The following is a 15046-nucleotide window of genomic DNA, read 5'->3' on the forward strand; positions in this document are numbered from 1 at the left end:
CAGCAGCTGGTACAGTTCACAGAGCACTACGATTCCTTCAAATTACAATGTGGTACAAACTGAAATGCTTATATTAGGAGTTACTTTCTTCCTGGAGAACAGGTTCTACATACAACCACTCACAACTAAAACAAATCCAAGCACAGGAAAATGGGCTCAAAGCCCTAAACTATCAAGGCCATAACATGTATTTACCTTTCAGAAATTAGCTACTGTTGGCAAGTCTTGTTTGCTTGCTTTAAAAAAAAAAAAAAAAAACCCTCACAGAACTGACTGCTGAGTGAGAATAGACCGAGACAGTATTTCTTTTTCTGTTGCCAAAACAAACAAATGGATGAGAAAGTGAAGGGTAGGGTAGATTCTGCCTAGCAGGAAGCCAAAGTCTACTGGAGTTGAGGCTGTGTACATATAGATGACAGGGTCCTTTCCATGAAAATGTGCTGAATGTAAATGGTAAAATTAAGAAACTGGATTGTGTGCCGGCTATCCCAAAATATCTCAATGGTTAGATCCTGGAGGACAAAGTTTAAAATAAAAAATAAGGTTAATATAAAATGGAATTGCACTTGATGGATTTAAGTTTTGGATGCAGCTTATCTAGATCTTCTAAAATAAAGCTTTGTGAATAGGGTGTGACAGAAGCAATGTAACAGGCACTCACTCTTAACTCCTTTCCTGTAGGTCTGTTGGACGTACTTCAAGCCTGAGACAATATCTCTGTTAACCTGTAAAGAAACATATATATTGGGTCACAATACACAATCTTGAGAACTGCTTATGTTACTACGATATTGCATATGCTTTAGCTCAAGTTCACTGTAAAATCTAGTGATCTATGGATTTGCCTGTCTGTATGCATGTCACACTTATATTTTTAAATACAATTATGAAACTTGAAAAATTGGACACTAAGACTGCAATAGCTGGGCACTGTCCACTTCCTTACCTTAAAACTGATTTTAATCTTGTACTCCACTCCCTCCTTCAGGACAAACGACTGCTTTTTAAAGCCTTCCAGATCACCTGCAAACAGAATCATCATTGAGAGCTCCAACTTTATCTTTTACCTCGCAGGAGTACAGCACTTGCACTCCATTATGAACTACAAGAAGCCTACAAACTGAAGTGCAAAATCTCGTTTGAGAAAAGGAGCAATTCGATTATTGGAGCTCCTTGCTAGTTTAAAATGATCCATTTTTGTATTCCTTTTTGCGCTTGCTTTAAAACAAGGCTGCATGAGGTGACACTACGGAAATCCACTTCTATATTGCTTGCAGTTCTTCCAAAGAGTTTTCAGGCAATAAACAGACATCTAAGCCAGTTTTACATCTTAAAGTTGCTGAGTACGTTGGACAAAGCTTGCATTAATAGCTTAAACAATTAAATAAACTTACAGAAGTTTAGTCTTCAATTGTCCCTGTTCCAAGTTATAATCATTTATTCAGTTTCAACAAAAACACTGACTTGTGGGGGTGTTTGGGGGGGCGGGGTGATTTGAAGGAACAATTATTTGTAAACTTTGCAGAATATTGTCCGTTTGACCAGCATTCTTTAACTGGGTGTTTATGCAATGAAGAGTTGACCAGGAAATTATAAAATGATGTAGAAAAAAAACAAGGATCTGGGAGTACCTTGTTTGTGCTCCACTGCATGTTTGAGACAAAATCTTCAGACTATTACGAAGCTAGAGCACACTTAGATGTCAGCATGTTCACTTTTCTAAGGCAGCACTGCCATGAATGTTGAGACATTTAAATGGTGTTCCAGGGCTCAATTCAATGATGTGCCAATCCACTATTTAGTCCTACAGCTATCAAATGTCATGTTTGACAGAGTGCAGGCATAACAAAGCTATAGCTCAAAAACCGAGGTAACAGATACCATTGCATTGCAGCTACTGTATGATGTTAACTAGTCACACCTGAGCTCCACAGACCTACAACTCACACCATTATATAATGCGCAACCATCGCGTTTTGAAAATATAAGTGACAAGTTAAATCACATGGTTTCAACATGTGTTGATCATGCACCATTTAAGTGGTGTGCATTGTGATGTTAATGAACAGTAAGGCCTGAAACGACTTGAACTACAGTTCGGGTTTGGCTAATGAAGATCATACATGCAGCACTGGTTAAGGTGATTAAGATTTAGCTTAATTACCAGTTTAATTTAATGCCTGAAATCTGTCAGCTGACATCTGGTGGTTGTCGGATTAAACAGTGGACAGGCAGGTGCTAATGCAAGCCCTGTGTGCTCTGGGCAGACTCCCAGCAGGATGAAGAAATCCTCACCAAAATTAAGCATATGCTCTGGCAATTATACAATAGACAACAAGTAAATGACTGTACATAATTTAACTGTTGACATACACTTCTGGTGTTTCTTTAAGCTAGAGCATCTAATGCAGATTTTTAATGAAAGATTTATTTTTATAAATCCAGATATTAAAAAAATCCCTGAAAGAGGCAATAGCAAGCTCTGGATTGCAAAGCAATCACTAGCCTTTATTGTTTTTAGTTTCACCAGGCCATTACTTCATTCTGCCACAGGGGGGAGGCGCTGAGGTTCTTTGACTAGTTTAAGCTGCAGCCACACTGGATGTGAGAGAATAATTTAGAAGTCACTGCAGTATCCACAGTATTTAGTTTGGTATGTAACAACCACTTTGAACATAATTAAAATTTACAGTCTGGAGGTATTGTAGAGCTACAACTACAGTACTACAAAAAATTCCATAATTTAAAAAAAAAAAAAATCTAATTAAAAAATCCAAATTTGACTTTTTAAAAATAAATAAATTTAAACAAATCGACAACCCTGCCAGCGTCGGTTTTAGGTATGCATATAACCGCGGGAGTGCAGGACATACCCTGGAGGTCACTGGTTCAGATCCAGGGTATTCCTCTGCCGACTGTGGATGGGAGTTCACAGGGGGGGTAGCGGCGCACAACTGGCCAAGAGTCGCCCGGTGGGGGAGGGCCTAGGTCGGACAGGGTGTCCTCACCCCTGCAGACTGGCTGGGGGCCTGCGAGTTACCCAGGAATTCCAATGCTATAGCTCTGAGGTGGCTCCATGGTGGGCTCAGAGAGCAAAAAGAAGCGGACGACAGACGACACACATTTTGGAGGACATGTGTGTCCGTCTTCATCCCTTCCGAGTCAGCACAGCGGTGGCAGCGGTTAGCCGGGTTGAAATCAAAATAACTTAACATTTCAAATTGGGGACAAAATAAGAAATAATTGGTCATTCCAAATTTAAAAACAAACAAAAAAATAAATAAAAAAAAGTCTGTTACTGTTATTTGTATTCAAGTGTCAGATTCAAGATATGTTCTTCGAACACAGACATATGTTCCAATCAACTTTAAATGTGTTCTGTATTTGCTTACCTGTCAGGTCCAGGGTTAGAGGCAGAGGAGCAGTTTCACACACCAACGTCAGCTTTGTCACCTGTACATTTGGGGCATTGGGGTCAGCTGGAAAAAAAACAACATGTAGAAACACACATTATAAAGAAATTCTGATACAATACAAGCGGTCCTAAGGATACAAGAAAAGATGTACGTATGTGTGTCACAAAGACGGCTGCAGTGGGTGACGTCAGACCAGAAACAGGAAATAAAACAAGAGAGAGGTGGAGTTTGGTGGAGCTGAGCGAATGGTTTCGCTCAGCATTTAATAAATGAACAGACAGCCAGAAAAACTGTTGTAACAAACAAAAACACACGACACGGCACATTCGCCAAAACAAAAGGCAAACAAAACGGACTAACACTACATGGTGAGCAGATATTTTAACTTTACGTTATTTTATTATTTATTACCTCCGTCTCCAATCACCCAACCTCGACTGGGTGAAAACACGCAGCTTTTATGCAGCTGTACCGAGACTCGATTGTGAATCAATCATTCAATTGGAGTCACGGTACAACGGCACGTGAATTAATAAAGTGCAATTCCCTGTGCTCACATATTATTACGTTTTACTTGCACGTGAAGTGCAGTGCAATCCTCGTGACAAAATACATACACTTTAAACACTCGTGTTACACAGACCAGTTTATATCCCGTGTACCAATGGCTATACACCAACATTAACATATAACAGAAAACACACACAGGCGGGCACTTTGCCACAGTATAATATACATAAACGTACAAACAGACACCACCATATAGCCCCAAATTGACATGCCCAATAAATTGAGCTTAAAAGAATGTCTCATATCACTTGGTTAAGCGGCTCCTAAGCTACTGGGTGCTAAAGTCAAACAAAGATAGCACAAAAATGTTGCTAAACCTTTCAATCAGGCATCCACTATCTGCTGTGAGTAACAGATGGCAGACCACCCCCTCAATGTAGTCAAAGGAGGTCCAAGAACAGAGAACCCTGCCACTGTGCATGACGGATTGTAAACGTCAGCTGGATTCACTCACACCCCTATTGCGATTCCTCTGCACAGCCAACAGAGCTACCCTCCTGACCTCAGCTCACAGTCTGCCGTTCTCACGACAAGACAATACTGCATACTTAATTTGAGCTTTAAATAGGAACGAATTGTCATCGCCCAAGTTAATGGCAGCTTGCAAAAGCCAAACTACTTCCAATAACTGGAGCGCCAAGTAAAATCACCAGTTTTCCTATATACGTGCGGGGTCCTGTTGAGGCTGTATTTCCAAGACTAGTACATAGTCCAGTTAAAATGTTATACAGATCAGCTTGAAGAGTTTCCAATTGATGTTTGCCTGGCATTCACTACTGAATTTAAGCTTTTCAAACTAAACAGACAAGGATGTAACAGTATGGAATCCAATGCGTTCCTGGTTCTCATCAGTATCTCAGCTTGTGCAATCATGCTAACTGTGCTCAGATGAAGGTTTGTTGGCGTGCACGGGCACGTGCTCTTTCAGTACGGTCACTTGATCTGATTTTATTATCAAAACAATCAAAAGAAACACAAGCTTGTTTCGTTCGCGCCAACTGCTGCCTTTTACGGCCTATTTCACAAGAGCATTTGTGTAATCTGATCTTAAAACCTACTATAGTATACACATGGCTTACACATGTGGCGCCTAATGATTCCAACTCCCTCTCCCCACAGACACACTTTATAGGTTTGAACTCAGGCAGTGTACCATAGTTACAGTACACAAACAAGTAGAACGGTTTCTTTCAAATTGACAGCAAGACTAAACCATTAATACTGTACCTACTATGAATTGTTAGTTTCTTCAGCTAATTACTCCTGCGTGCCAGACCAGATGTTCCCAATCTGTAGTTCAGAATATCCCCAAAACAGAACAAACATTTAGGTTTAGATCACAATTACACTGAATGGCTTTTTAATGCATCCTGAACACGAGTGTCTGCTTTGTTTAAAAAAAGAAGAAAAAAAAAGATATTGTATTTATTTTCTATTCAATTCAAAAGCACATCAGTATAAAAAATACTGTACAGTAAACTGAAGCGAGTCTTGCAATGCAACACCAGACAGGTTGTTGAGAAGCCCTTTGTTATTAAAGTAGCTCAGCCTGTTCATGCATGTGCTAATGCAAAGCGCAGGTTTCCAAAAGCAATGGCCATGAAGACTGAGCTAAGGCAGTAGTGGAACTGACCTAGCAATTAATGTCCATATGACAAGCACTGAATGAGTGACCCAGTGTGAACAAATCAGCCACCTGTGCAGTCTCTTAAATATTATTGGTGGAGAGGGGGGGGTTAAAGCACTTCCCCATATTCAGTTAGATAAAATACAAGGGAGTACAATCCAATTCATTTAAAAATGAAAATTTGCTGTTTACACAAGTAAGCCTGCCTGTATAGTAAGTGATTATTAAACTTTTAAAAAGCAATAGAACACACAATTAAAACCAGGATTCATCCCTCAAGTTTAACCACACCTTATGCAAAAATGCAAGTGCTCATGTGACGCTTGGTCACCCAGTGACCTCATAGTCTATGAATTTGATTTGGAAGCCTCAATGTTAAGAGTGCATTTCAACTGTGCTCACCATTTGAGATGATGCAGAGTTCCTAAAGAGCACTGGTCAGGCAGATTTCTAAAGAGTAACACAAGAGCTAGCTTCAAAACCAGGCCAAGGGGTTTGGCTGCAAGCCCACTGATGATCAGGCTCACAGAAATATCCTGATTCCATCAAGATGAAACTGCCTTCAGGGCAGAGAAGGGAAAACATAAATAAGGATTTAAAAAAAATCTAATCTTTCTAAACACTAATAAAATGTTATTCCCATAACAAAGGATCATACTTCTCCTGTATCTAAATAAAAACAGGATTCTGATGGATCCCAAGCCTTGCTTTTTTTTTTTTTTTTTTTTTTAGTGCATTTTTTGTTCTGGGTGACCAGGAAGATTGTATTATGAAAATATACAAAAGAACATATTTAATATAATAAATATCTAGATAAAACCCTGCGGATGCCACTCTTCAGTAAAGGGCCTGTTAATGAAGGTCTGACTTTGCAGCTTGCAACACAATGCTGCTCCTCAGTCCCCACCCTGCAAGGGGTTCCAGGAAACACAACAGCAGAGCTGCAGTGAACCACACAGCCGCAGCATGGCCAGCTTCTGAGCACTGAAGTGCAGAGAAGGCTCAATATTCACTCTCTGAGAGGAGCACACAATCTTTGGTTGGATTTATACAGTGCTATTTGTTATCCCAGTCAGGTATTTAGATAAGTCACCAGCACTCAGTTTTTGTAACCTGTAGCTGTGCCTCACACTGGGTTAGCTTTGTCTCGAGGTTTCAATGCTGAGACTGATGCTTTGTATACGAGGCACCTCTTTGCCAACATTATCAAAGGCATAGTGAATTCAATTAAAGGAGACAGTGGCAAAATCTAGATTCAGATTCCTGTTCCTGTTACAGTATCAATTTAGTAGATGCACTTAATTCAGCTAATTGTAAGATTTCTAACTATAGATGTGTGTTATAGTATCAGTTTATTTAGTATTCACGGTAGAGAACCACATAGAAATGATTATTAAATATACATTTCCACTCAGCACCTACTTTCTATTTCTTTAAAAGAAATATGCATTTGAATTTTAAATCATGGTATCTGGTAGTACTTCAGAAACTCTCTTTCTATGGCTTATTCTCAGGTTATCAGTTTCCACCTGTACTTGCTGGGTAATTTCACCTCCACAGAGTCTTCTGGGTCAAAGCATATTACTGGCTGAAAGCATGTCAGTCAACAGGGAATCAGCTGACTGCTTATTGACTTGAAAGAAGCCAGTGAAAGGCTGGGGACACTCCAGGTGAAAATGTCCCAGGAAGTACAAAACAGTCAAAATGTATGGCCTCCTGACAGTTTTCTTTAGCCTAGTGGAGTACCAGATAGGTTTTGAAATTAACAATTTCATGCTATAACATGCGCTTCTTTCAAATCTGCACATTTGAGATCTACAACATGAACAGATGTTCATGGTGGAGGCATTTTATGTAACTGATTTGTTAGCTTCAATTACTTTAAAAGAAATATATGGCCAAGTCCATAAGAAATATTAAATAGAATATAACCATATTCATATATAGGCACAGTCTAGGGGATAAGTTAAGATGCATTTATTTTTTGGGGATACCCTTTTCTGCCCATTAATGCGAGTCAGACAAACCAATCTAAATCCTGTTGTTGATGTACTCAATTTCAAGTAAAAGGTACAGGAGGAGTTAGAGACGAGCCAGCTGTGGAGTTAGCTTGTTAAGTTACCTTGTGAGAATGAATGCTTAAATAAAGCACTGTGCTGTGATTTCTGCCCAGCCTGCATTTTATTTGTGTTAATGAGATGCTGTGTTTTTTCATTCACCAGCACACAGAGAAAAACAAGAGGATTCAAAGGAGCAGGTTGAAGAGACTGAGATGTAGCTAAGAACCAATATTACTGGCAGCATTTGCAGCAATACAGTCATATACATTTGCGCTCTTTTGGCAATACTGTATCGTTTAACACCACATTTGTTAAAACTAAAGACAAAACACTGTAAAACATGTTGGGGCACAAGCCCAATCTGTAGAAGCTGTTCAGCTGTTTCAAATCCAACACACTTTTTTGGTTTAGCACGTTTATTTTTACTTTCCTTTTAATTCCACGCAGAACATTTATTTTCCACCCCCCCCAAAAAAAAAACATTTCATTTTTCTACTGAAAAATATGATGTTTGAAAAGTATTCTCATTGTATTATAAATTAATTGGATTGCTATTTGTGCACTGTGAACATAGATCATCACACACAGAATCCAATCAACTTCAGTGAACCAACATTTTAATAATGTACCATAATTACTACTTTGGTTAACTCTTACTATATGCTAAAAACCACTTTATTTTAGATGTTATTTTTTTTTCTATTTATTTTGGTTGTGTCTCAGTTCCTAGCAAAATACTCAAACAAATAGTCAATTATAATCCAATTATTTCAGTACCCAAAATGTTTCCAGAGAAGAATTTATGATGCTGTTGAAGAAATGTCCTATATAAACCAGTTACTTATCCCTCAAGGAATTCTTATTCAGATTCATGTTAATTATATTTGACATCCAGAAATAGTGCCCTTAAGGAAACTGATCTCCCTAAGAACAGCCCTCAGTGTTATTCTATTAGTCAAATGATAAATGATATTAGCGTGCCGTATCCAGGGTTTCACAGCCTGGCGCTGTGCTTGTATTGGAGCCAAGTTTCTGTCTCTGGTGATTCTAGTGTTGCAAGAGATCAGAGACAAAAGCTTCATCCACAGTTTGATATAAATAAAAAAAATAAAAAAAACAAAAACTTTGCTCTCCATTAAATTGTGTATAATAAAAATAAAAATACCCTAAATAAATATGGTTTTGGAACAGAGGGAATACAATTAAGACCAAAAATATGTTATTTCATGTTATTCATGGCACAATTCAATCAAACTTGTAGGACAGACCCTGCACAAACAGTATCATTGCCATAGCAAACGTTATGTTAACATTGAGTTAACATTTAAGCTCTTAATTGAAAGCACCTGGAAAATTGAATCATACCGCTCTTAAATCGCGTTGGCTTTAGGCTGTTGTTGAGCTCAGTTGTGCTTTTTCAAAAATCGTCCACGGAGCAGCTAGCAAATGAAACAGCCAAAAAACTGAAGCATCTTGCTGTAAGAGAAACTGGCAGCACACCTGCTCAAACCCACAAGCAGACCGAGAGGAGCTCAGGACAGGAAATCTGCGACAGTATGATCAGATCATAACCCAATAAGGGAAACGCACACAGCCACTCGCATGCATCACTTCCTGTCTACAGCAAAGTTAGTAACTGACAGGGATGTTTCAAAATAACTCTCCATTCTACATACATTACACACATAGGCACCACAGCTCCGTTGTCTAATCTACCTATTCATTCTATTTTTGCAGAATTAACTAAAGAAAACTCAATGGCTAGTTTGCATATTTTATTTACCAAATACATAATCTGGTTTTATGAACCCGATACTATTCCAGCACAAAAAAAAAAAAAAGAATACAAAGAACAGAATGGCCTGTTGTATCCCTTTTGGGCAAACCAAAGGCGATTTTCCCCACAGTCAAAAATCAGGCTCATTAAGAAATAACTGGGGCTGGGGAGGGGAAGCAGTACAAATGCATTTTACAAACTTCATTCCCAGTGAAATGACAGACTAATGCTGATTTCCAACTGCTGGCCTTCGTGATCTACTGGTTGACTGTCCATGTCATTTTGGGAAGCAGCAGTAAATGTACATTCTGGCTTTTGTGTCTCTCTTTAGCTGGTTCTTTTATTTGAATTCTTAATTTGGTGTTTATCAGACCTGGGGTTAATAATTATAATTGTGTAATTTGTAATTAATTGCAATTACAATGCAACTGTAGTTGAACCTTGGTACACCTGCTTAACTAACTATACCATATAATTAATAGGGGTAGGAATTTTAAACATTTAAAAAATGTATAAACTCCAAAGTGGTTAATCGTTGAATAATATGCTATATGTATAACCGGTCATGAGTCAAATTTCACCAGACGCATATTTTTTTTAATGTATTAATTTTAGTACTTGATCATCATATACAGCAGTCTGCCGTGCATCCGACTGCTGTGGTGCCACAGCAAGGGCAGATATTAGAAAAAGGAAGAGGTTTGGCAATTGCCTCCAAGTAGTTTTTCTAATTGGTGTAACAGAAAGATTGACACTGGGGCGGGTTTTAAATTTCGTTCGATCTGGCGCTTACTTGGTGCTCTCTGTGTTCATGCTGTAGTGGGCATGGTATATGGTTCAGTCTTCACGGGCTAAAAAAAGCGTGTTTTATAATTTTTTTTTTTTTTTTTTTTTATTTTTTAATAACCAATGGTTTTTACCCTGGTTTTCTACCCCAATTATTTTTTTATCTTTTTTTTTTTTTTAATTTTGCAGCTGTCTTTGCGAAAATGTTATTTGCTTATCTAGGGGTTCTTTGCTTGGGAAATACTAACCAGGGCTGTCAAATATACATCAGAATGGAATATAAAGGTGTGTATGTAGATACGGTTTAAACACTGACACCTGCATAGCATTTAAACGTTCATAAAAATGTACCAAAAGCACATCCCTAATAAATGCGTAATTTGATTTTTGTCATTTAATCATTCTAGTATTCGCAACCACTTTTAGGTGACTCCATTTGTTTGAAGAAAAAAAAATGTAGAGTATATCTCTGCAGTTGTACCTGTGATTATTGCTGGGTTATTTAAAATAAATATTGTAAACATGTTAAGAACATAAGAACATAAGAAAGTTTACAAACGAGAGGAGGCCATTCGGCCCATCTTGCTCGTTTGGTTGTTAGTAGCTTATTGATCCCAAAATCTCATCAAGCAGCTTCTTGAAGGATCCCAGGGTGTCAGCTTCAACAACAATACTGGGGAGTTGATTCCAGACCCTCACAATTCTCTTTGTAAAAAAGTGTCTCCTATTTTCTGTTCTGAATGCCCCTTTTTCTAAACTCACTGTTTTCTAAACACTGTCAATACCTTTTAGAATTTTGAATGCTTGAATTAGGTCGCCACGTAGTCTTCTTTGTTCAAGACTGAACAGATGCAATTCTTTTAGCCTGTCTGCATATGACATGCCTTTTAAGCCCGGAATAATTCTGGTCGCTCTTCTTTGCACTCTTTCTAGAGCAGCAATATCTTTTTTATAGCGAGGTGACCAGAACTGCACACAATATTCAAGATGAGGTCTTACTAGTGCATTGTACAGTTTTAACATTACTTCCCTTGATTTAAATTCAACACTTTTCACAATGTATCCGAGCATCTTGTTAGCCTTTTTTATAGCTTCCCCACATTGTCTAGATGAAGACATTTCTGAGTCAACAAAAACTCCTAGGTCTTTTTCATAGATTCCTTCTCCAATTTCAATATCTCCCATATGATATTTATAATGTACATTTTTATTTCCTGCGTGCAGTACCTTACACTTTTCTCTATTAAATGTCATTTGCCATGTGTCTGCCCAGTTCTGAATCTTGTCTAGATCATTTTGAATGACCTTTGCTGCTGCAACAGTGTTTGCCACTCCTCCTACTTTTGTGTCGTCTGCAAATTTAACAAGTTTGCTTACTATACCAGAATCTAAATCATTAATGTAGATTAGGAATAGCAGAGGACCTAATACTGATCCCTGTGGTACACCGCTGGTTACCACACTCCATTCTGAGGTTTTTCCTCTAATCAGTACTTTCTGTTTTCTACATGTTAACCACTCCCTAATCCATGTACATGTGTTTCCTTGAATCCCAACTGCGTTCAGTTTGAGAATTAATCTTTTGTGCGGGACTTTGTCAAAAGCTTTCTGGAAATCTAAATAAACCATGTCATATGCTTTGCAATTATCCATTATGGATGTTGCATCCTTAATGGATAATTGCAAAGCATATGACATGGTTTATTTAGATTTCCAGAAAGCTTTTGACAAAGTCCCGCACAAAAGATTAATGTTCATCTGTGTAGTGACCAACGCATCGAAAAACCTTCATTGCCAGCCCATTATCTACTGTAACCTGTTTCCTCAGCTTATTTACAGCATCCCTGTCAGGGCACTTTTTGAAGCAATTCATCTCCACCACTCCCAACCTTATTTCCAGCCTGTCCTGCAGGGAAGTCAGTAATCCTGGCATAAAAGAAGGTATCTGCAGACACACAGGACAGAAAAGCTTTGCGTTATTTTGATTATCACATGAATACCTCTCAGATGCAATGAAGGTACAGTAGATCTGTAGCTGAGGGAATGCTGGAATGCGGAAACTAATCAGCTTCTCTGGTCTCTAATGGCACACTATGTTGGAGGCGGCAAACTGATTTTCAGTTCCTTGCACCCATGTGCAAGAATCTGTCAGCAGCAGCGGGATGCTCAGTAATTGAAATTAAAACTGCAGCTAATGTGTGAAACACAGCCAACAGGGTCAGGGTAAAACAGGAATGTTGTAAGCGGACCACAGCGAGAGCCGAGAACGCAGTGTTCAAAAACCTAAATGACCAATGTCATGCACGGCTAATAAAAGCCTTAAGCGTTTATACCCAAGTTAGGTGTGTACAGTGCTAGGCAGCTTTTATATGCCTCAATAATTCACTCTGATCAATGCTACAGTAATCCATTTTTTTTTTTTTTAACAGTGTTCAGGTATTTTATTTGTAATGGTTACAAATATGTTCTAGTTTAACCATGCTTAATTTCTTCTGTTTCAGCAAGAAGATTAAAACAGGATCCCACACCCACTGCAAAGGGATGGGGACACAGATCACTGGGACTGGACAGAATTGATCGAGCATGGTTTCCACTGCACACAGCCTGTTTTGGAGACTCCATGCCACAGTAGATATGGGACTCACTCACCCACTGCGATGCTGACGTTTCCCAGCAGAGCCTCCTTGTACTTGCGCAGGCTCTCGTCGTCCTGGTCCAGCTGCTGGATCTCCTGCAGGGTTTTCTGTGCTGGCGGCTTGTAGTTCACCGAGGTCTCTACTTCCCGGTTCTCTGCCGCGATCGCCGCCAGCTGCTCGGGGGTGGGATCCTGCTCTGCCATCGTCCGCTAAAAACCTGGAAAAAGAAAAACAGACCTGTTAAGCCTGACTGTGGTTTAAAAACTCATAACCAGTTCTAGAAGTACCTTATTTTGAAATTATGGGAAAACGATTGGTCAATTCTACAGTTTTAATCATGTTTTCAAATGGTACAGAACAGTTGTTTACCAAATGCATATAGAAGAGTACCTAAATACAAACAGGACCAGATTGTTTTGTGTTAAATTTTATGTGGAATACATGCAGTTTTATCCTGGAGATGAAGGGTAGACTAGCATCAAATAATTCTTTAAAAGGGCAGCTACTGTGTACTGTAACTCCTTTGACAAATACGGATCTAACAGTCTGCTTGTTCTAGTTCACAAATCAAGAGTGTTCATGTAACATGCAAAACATGTACAATACATTTCATCTCACAAGCTGGATCCTAAAAACGGAAATTCTCTGAAAAGTACCTTCCCCTTTTGCTACCTCCAAAACCAATACGTTTCAATACGTTCACAACTTTTACAATGCTTTCACATGATAAATCACTCGCTGACAGAGAAGCCCAGATGTGAGCCATCCTCCCACATGTTCACTGCAGGATCCAGAATTGAACTGAAGGCTGGAAGCACTGCCGCCACACAAACATGAAGCATCCTGCCATCCTAACAATAAGGGATTCAGCCACAGCTGCACAGTTTAAATCCAGGGTATGACTTATTCCTACAATGCAAGATAGGAAAAAGAAAACTCATCTCACAAGCTTTTGGGGGTGACTCTATAACCAAGTCGAAATAGGTTTTAGTGCAGGAGATGGTTTGACTAGCTCAATGGTGCATTACTGAACATACATGTAAACATTTCAATAAATCAATGTGTTTGAAATCTAAAGCAATACAGCATCTGTGTATTAAAGTAAAGCAACACAGGATTGGTTAGGCTTTCTAAAATAATGAATCAAGTAACCCAGGCAACCAAATTCAGAAACTAATTGACTATATCCATATATACCACACGCCAAGTATAATGCCAATAGGGATGTGTAAACGTTGTATGAAGATGAACTGCAGAAAGCCCCAGTGTGACGTTCCAACTCCGCCTCTGACCTGCTGAACAATTACACGGAGGAAATGAACCAATTAGCTCCTGCTAAATCGGCTGCCAAAAGAACCCATACTGCCCATCGATTCCGGCAGCTGGTCATTTAGCTGCATTGACTGCATCCATTGTACACACTAGTTCAGATCACAAGGACTTGCTATGCAGTTTATTAATACAAAGATCTACAGATTAAGCAGAAATACTTTTACATTATATGTACTGTACCTGCTCACCGAGCACCAAATACAAATGTGTGTATTGGAAGGTTGTCTTGATTTAGAAAATACAAATTAGTGTGCCAGTTATGTCATTTCAAATTGCAGAACATGTTATTTGGGTGCCATGTCCTCTTTTGTCAACTTTCAGAATGAATCCTATAAATACAAAACTGACAGCTATAATCTTCCACTCTTATTTAATCCAGCTCAAAACAGCTGTGACTTCAAAAAGATGAAACCTCTCTGATTCAGCCCTCCCTAAAGCGTTCAGAAAGAAAGCCGAGACAAAGAAGCAAGCTGCCTGTGCCTCGAACCGAATTACCTTCAGAAAATGACTTTCAGACTGCAGCAATATATTTGGGATGACGGAGAGAGAAATTGTTAAAAGGTGTAGAAAAAGACACATGGTTGGTAGCTACAGCAACAGCCAAGATATCGCAAGCAATAAACCAAGAGCCTTTCAAACTGATAAGTAACTTGTAAGCTCATAAAAGGTACTGCAGTCTTCAGCATGGCTCCCCAAACAGGTGCACTGTCAGCATTTAAAAACGTCCCATTGTCCCTCAGGCTAAACTTCACTGACTAAACAAGCACCTGAAACAGTTTCATCATGTAGTAAATTTCGTTTTTGTCTCCCGGCATGCCACAAATTTGCTTGCTGTTTATGCA

General features: G+C 38.9%; 1 protein-coding gene across 1 annotated transcript in view; it reads right to left on the reverse strand.

Moving 5' to 3' along the window:
- LOC121296739 (rho GDP-dissociation inhibitor 1-like) overlaps positions 1 to 15046 on the reverse strand; it is a 31729-nt gene that overhangs the window by 2992 nt on the left and 13691 nt on the right. The window contains exons 2-5 of the mRNA XM_041222532.1: positions 12886 to 13089; positions 3393 to 3479; positions 947 to 1023; positions 662 to 725 (exon numbers count right to left, since the gene is read on the reverse strand). Coding sequence (XP_041078466.1) covers positions 662 to 725; positions 947 to 1023; positions 3393 to 3479; positions 12886 to 13075 — 418 coding nt within the window. The 5' untranslated portion in view covers positions 13076 to 13089. The remainder of the gene's footprint in view (positions 1 to 661; positions 726 to 946; positions 1024 to 3392; positions 3480 to 12885; positions 13090 to 15046) is intronic.

This window comes from Polyodon spathula, chromosome 21 (assembly GCF_017654505.1).
Source record: "Polyodon spathula isolate WHYD16114869_AA chromosome 21, ASM1765450v1, whole genome shotgun sequence".
NCBI classification, from domain to species: Eukaryota; Metazoa; Chordata; class Actinopteri; order Acipenseriformes; family Polyodontidae; genus Polyodon; species Polyodon spathula.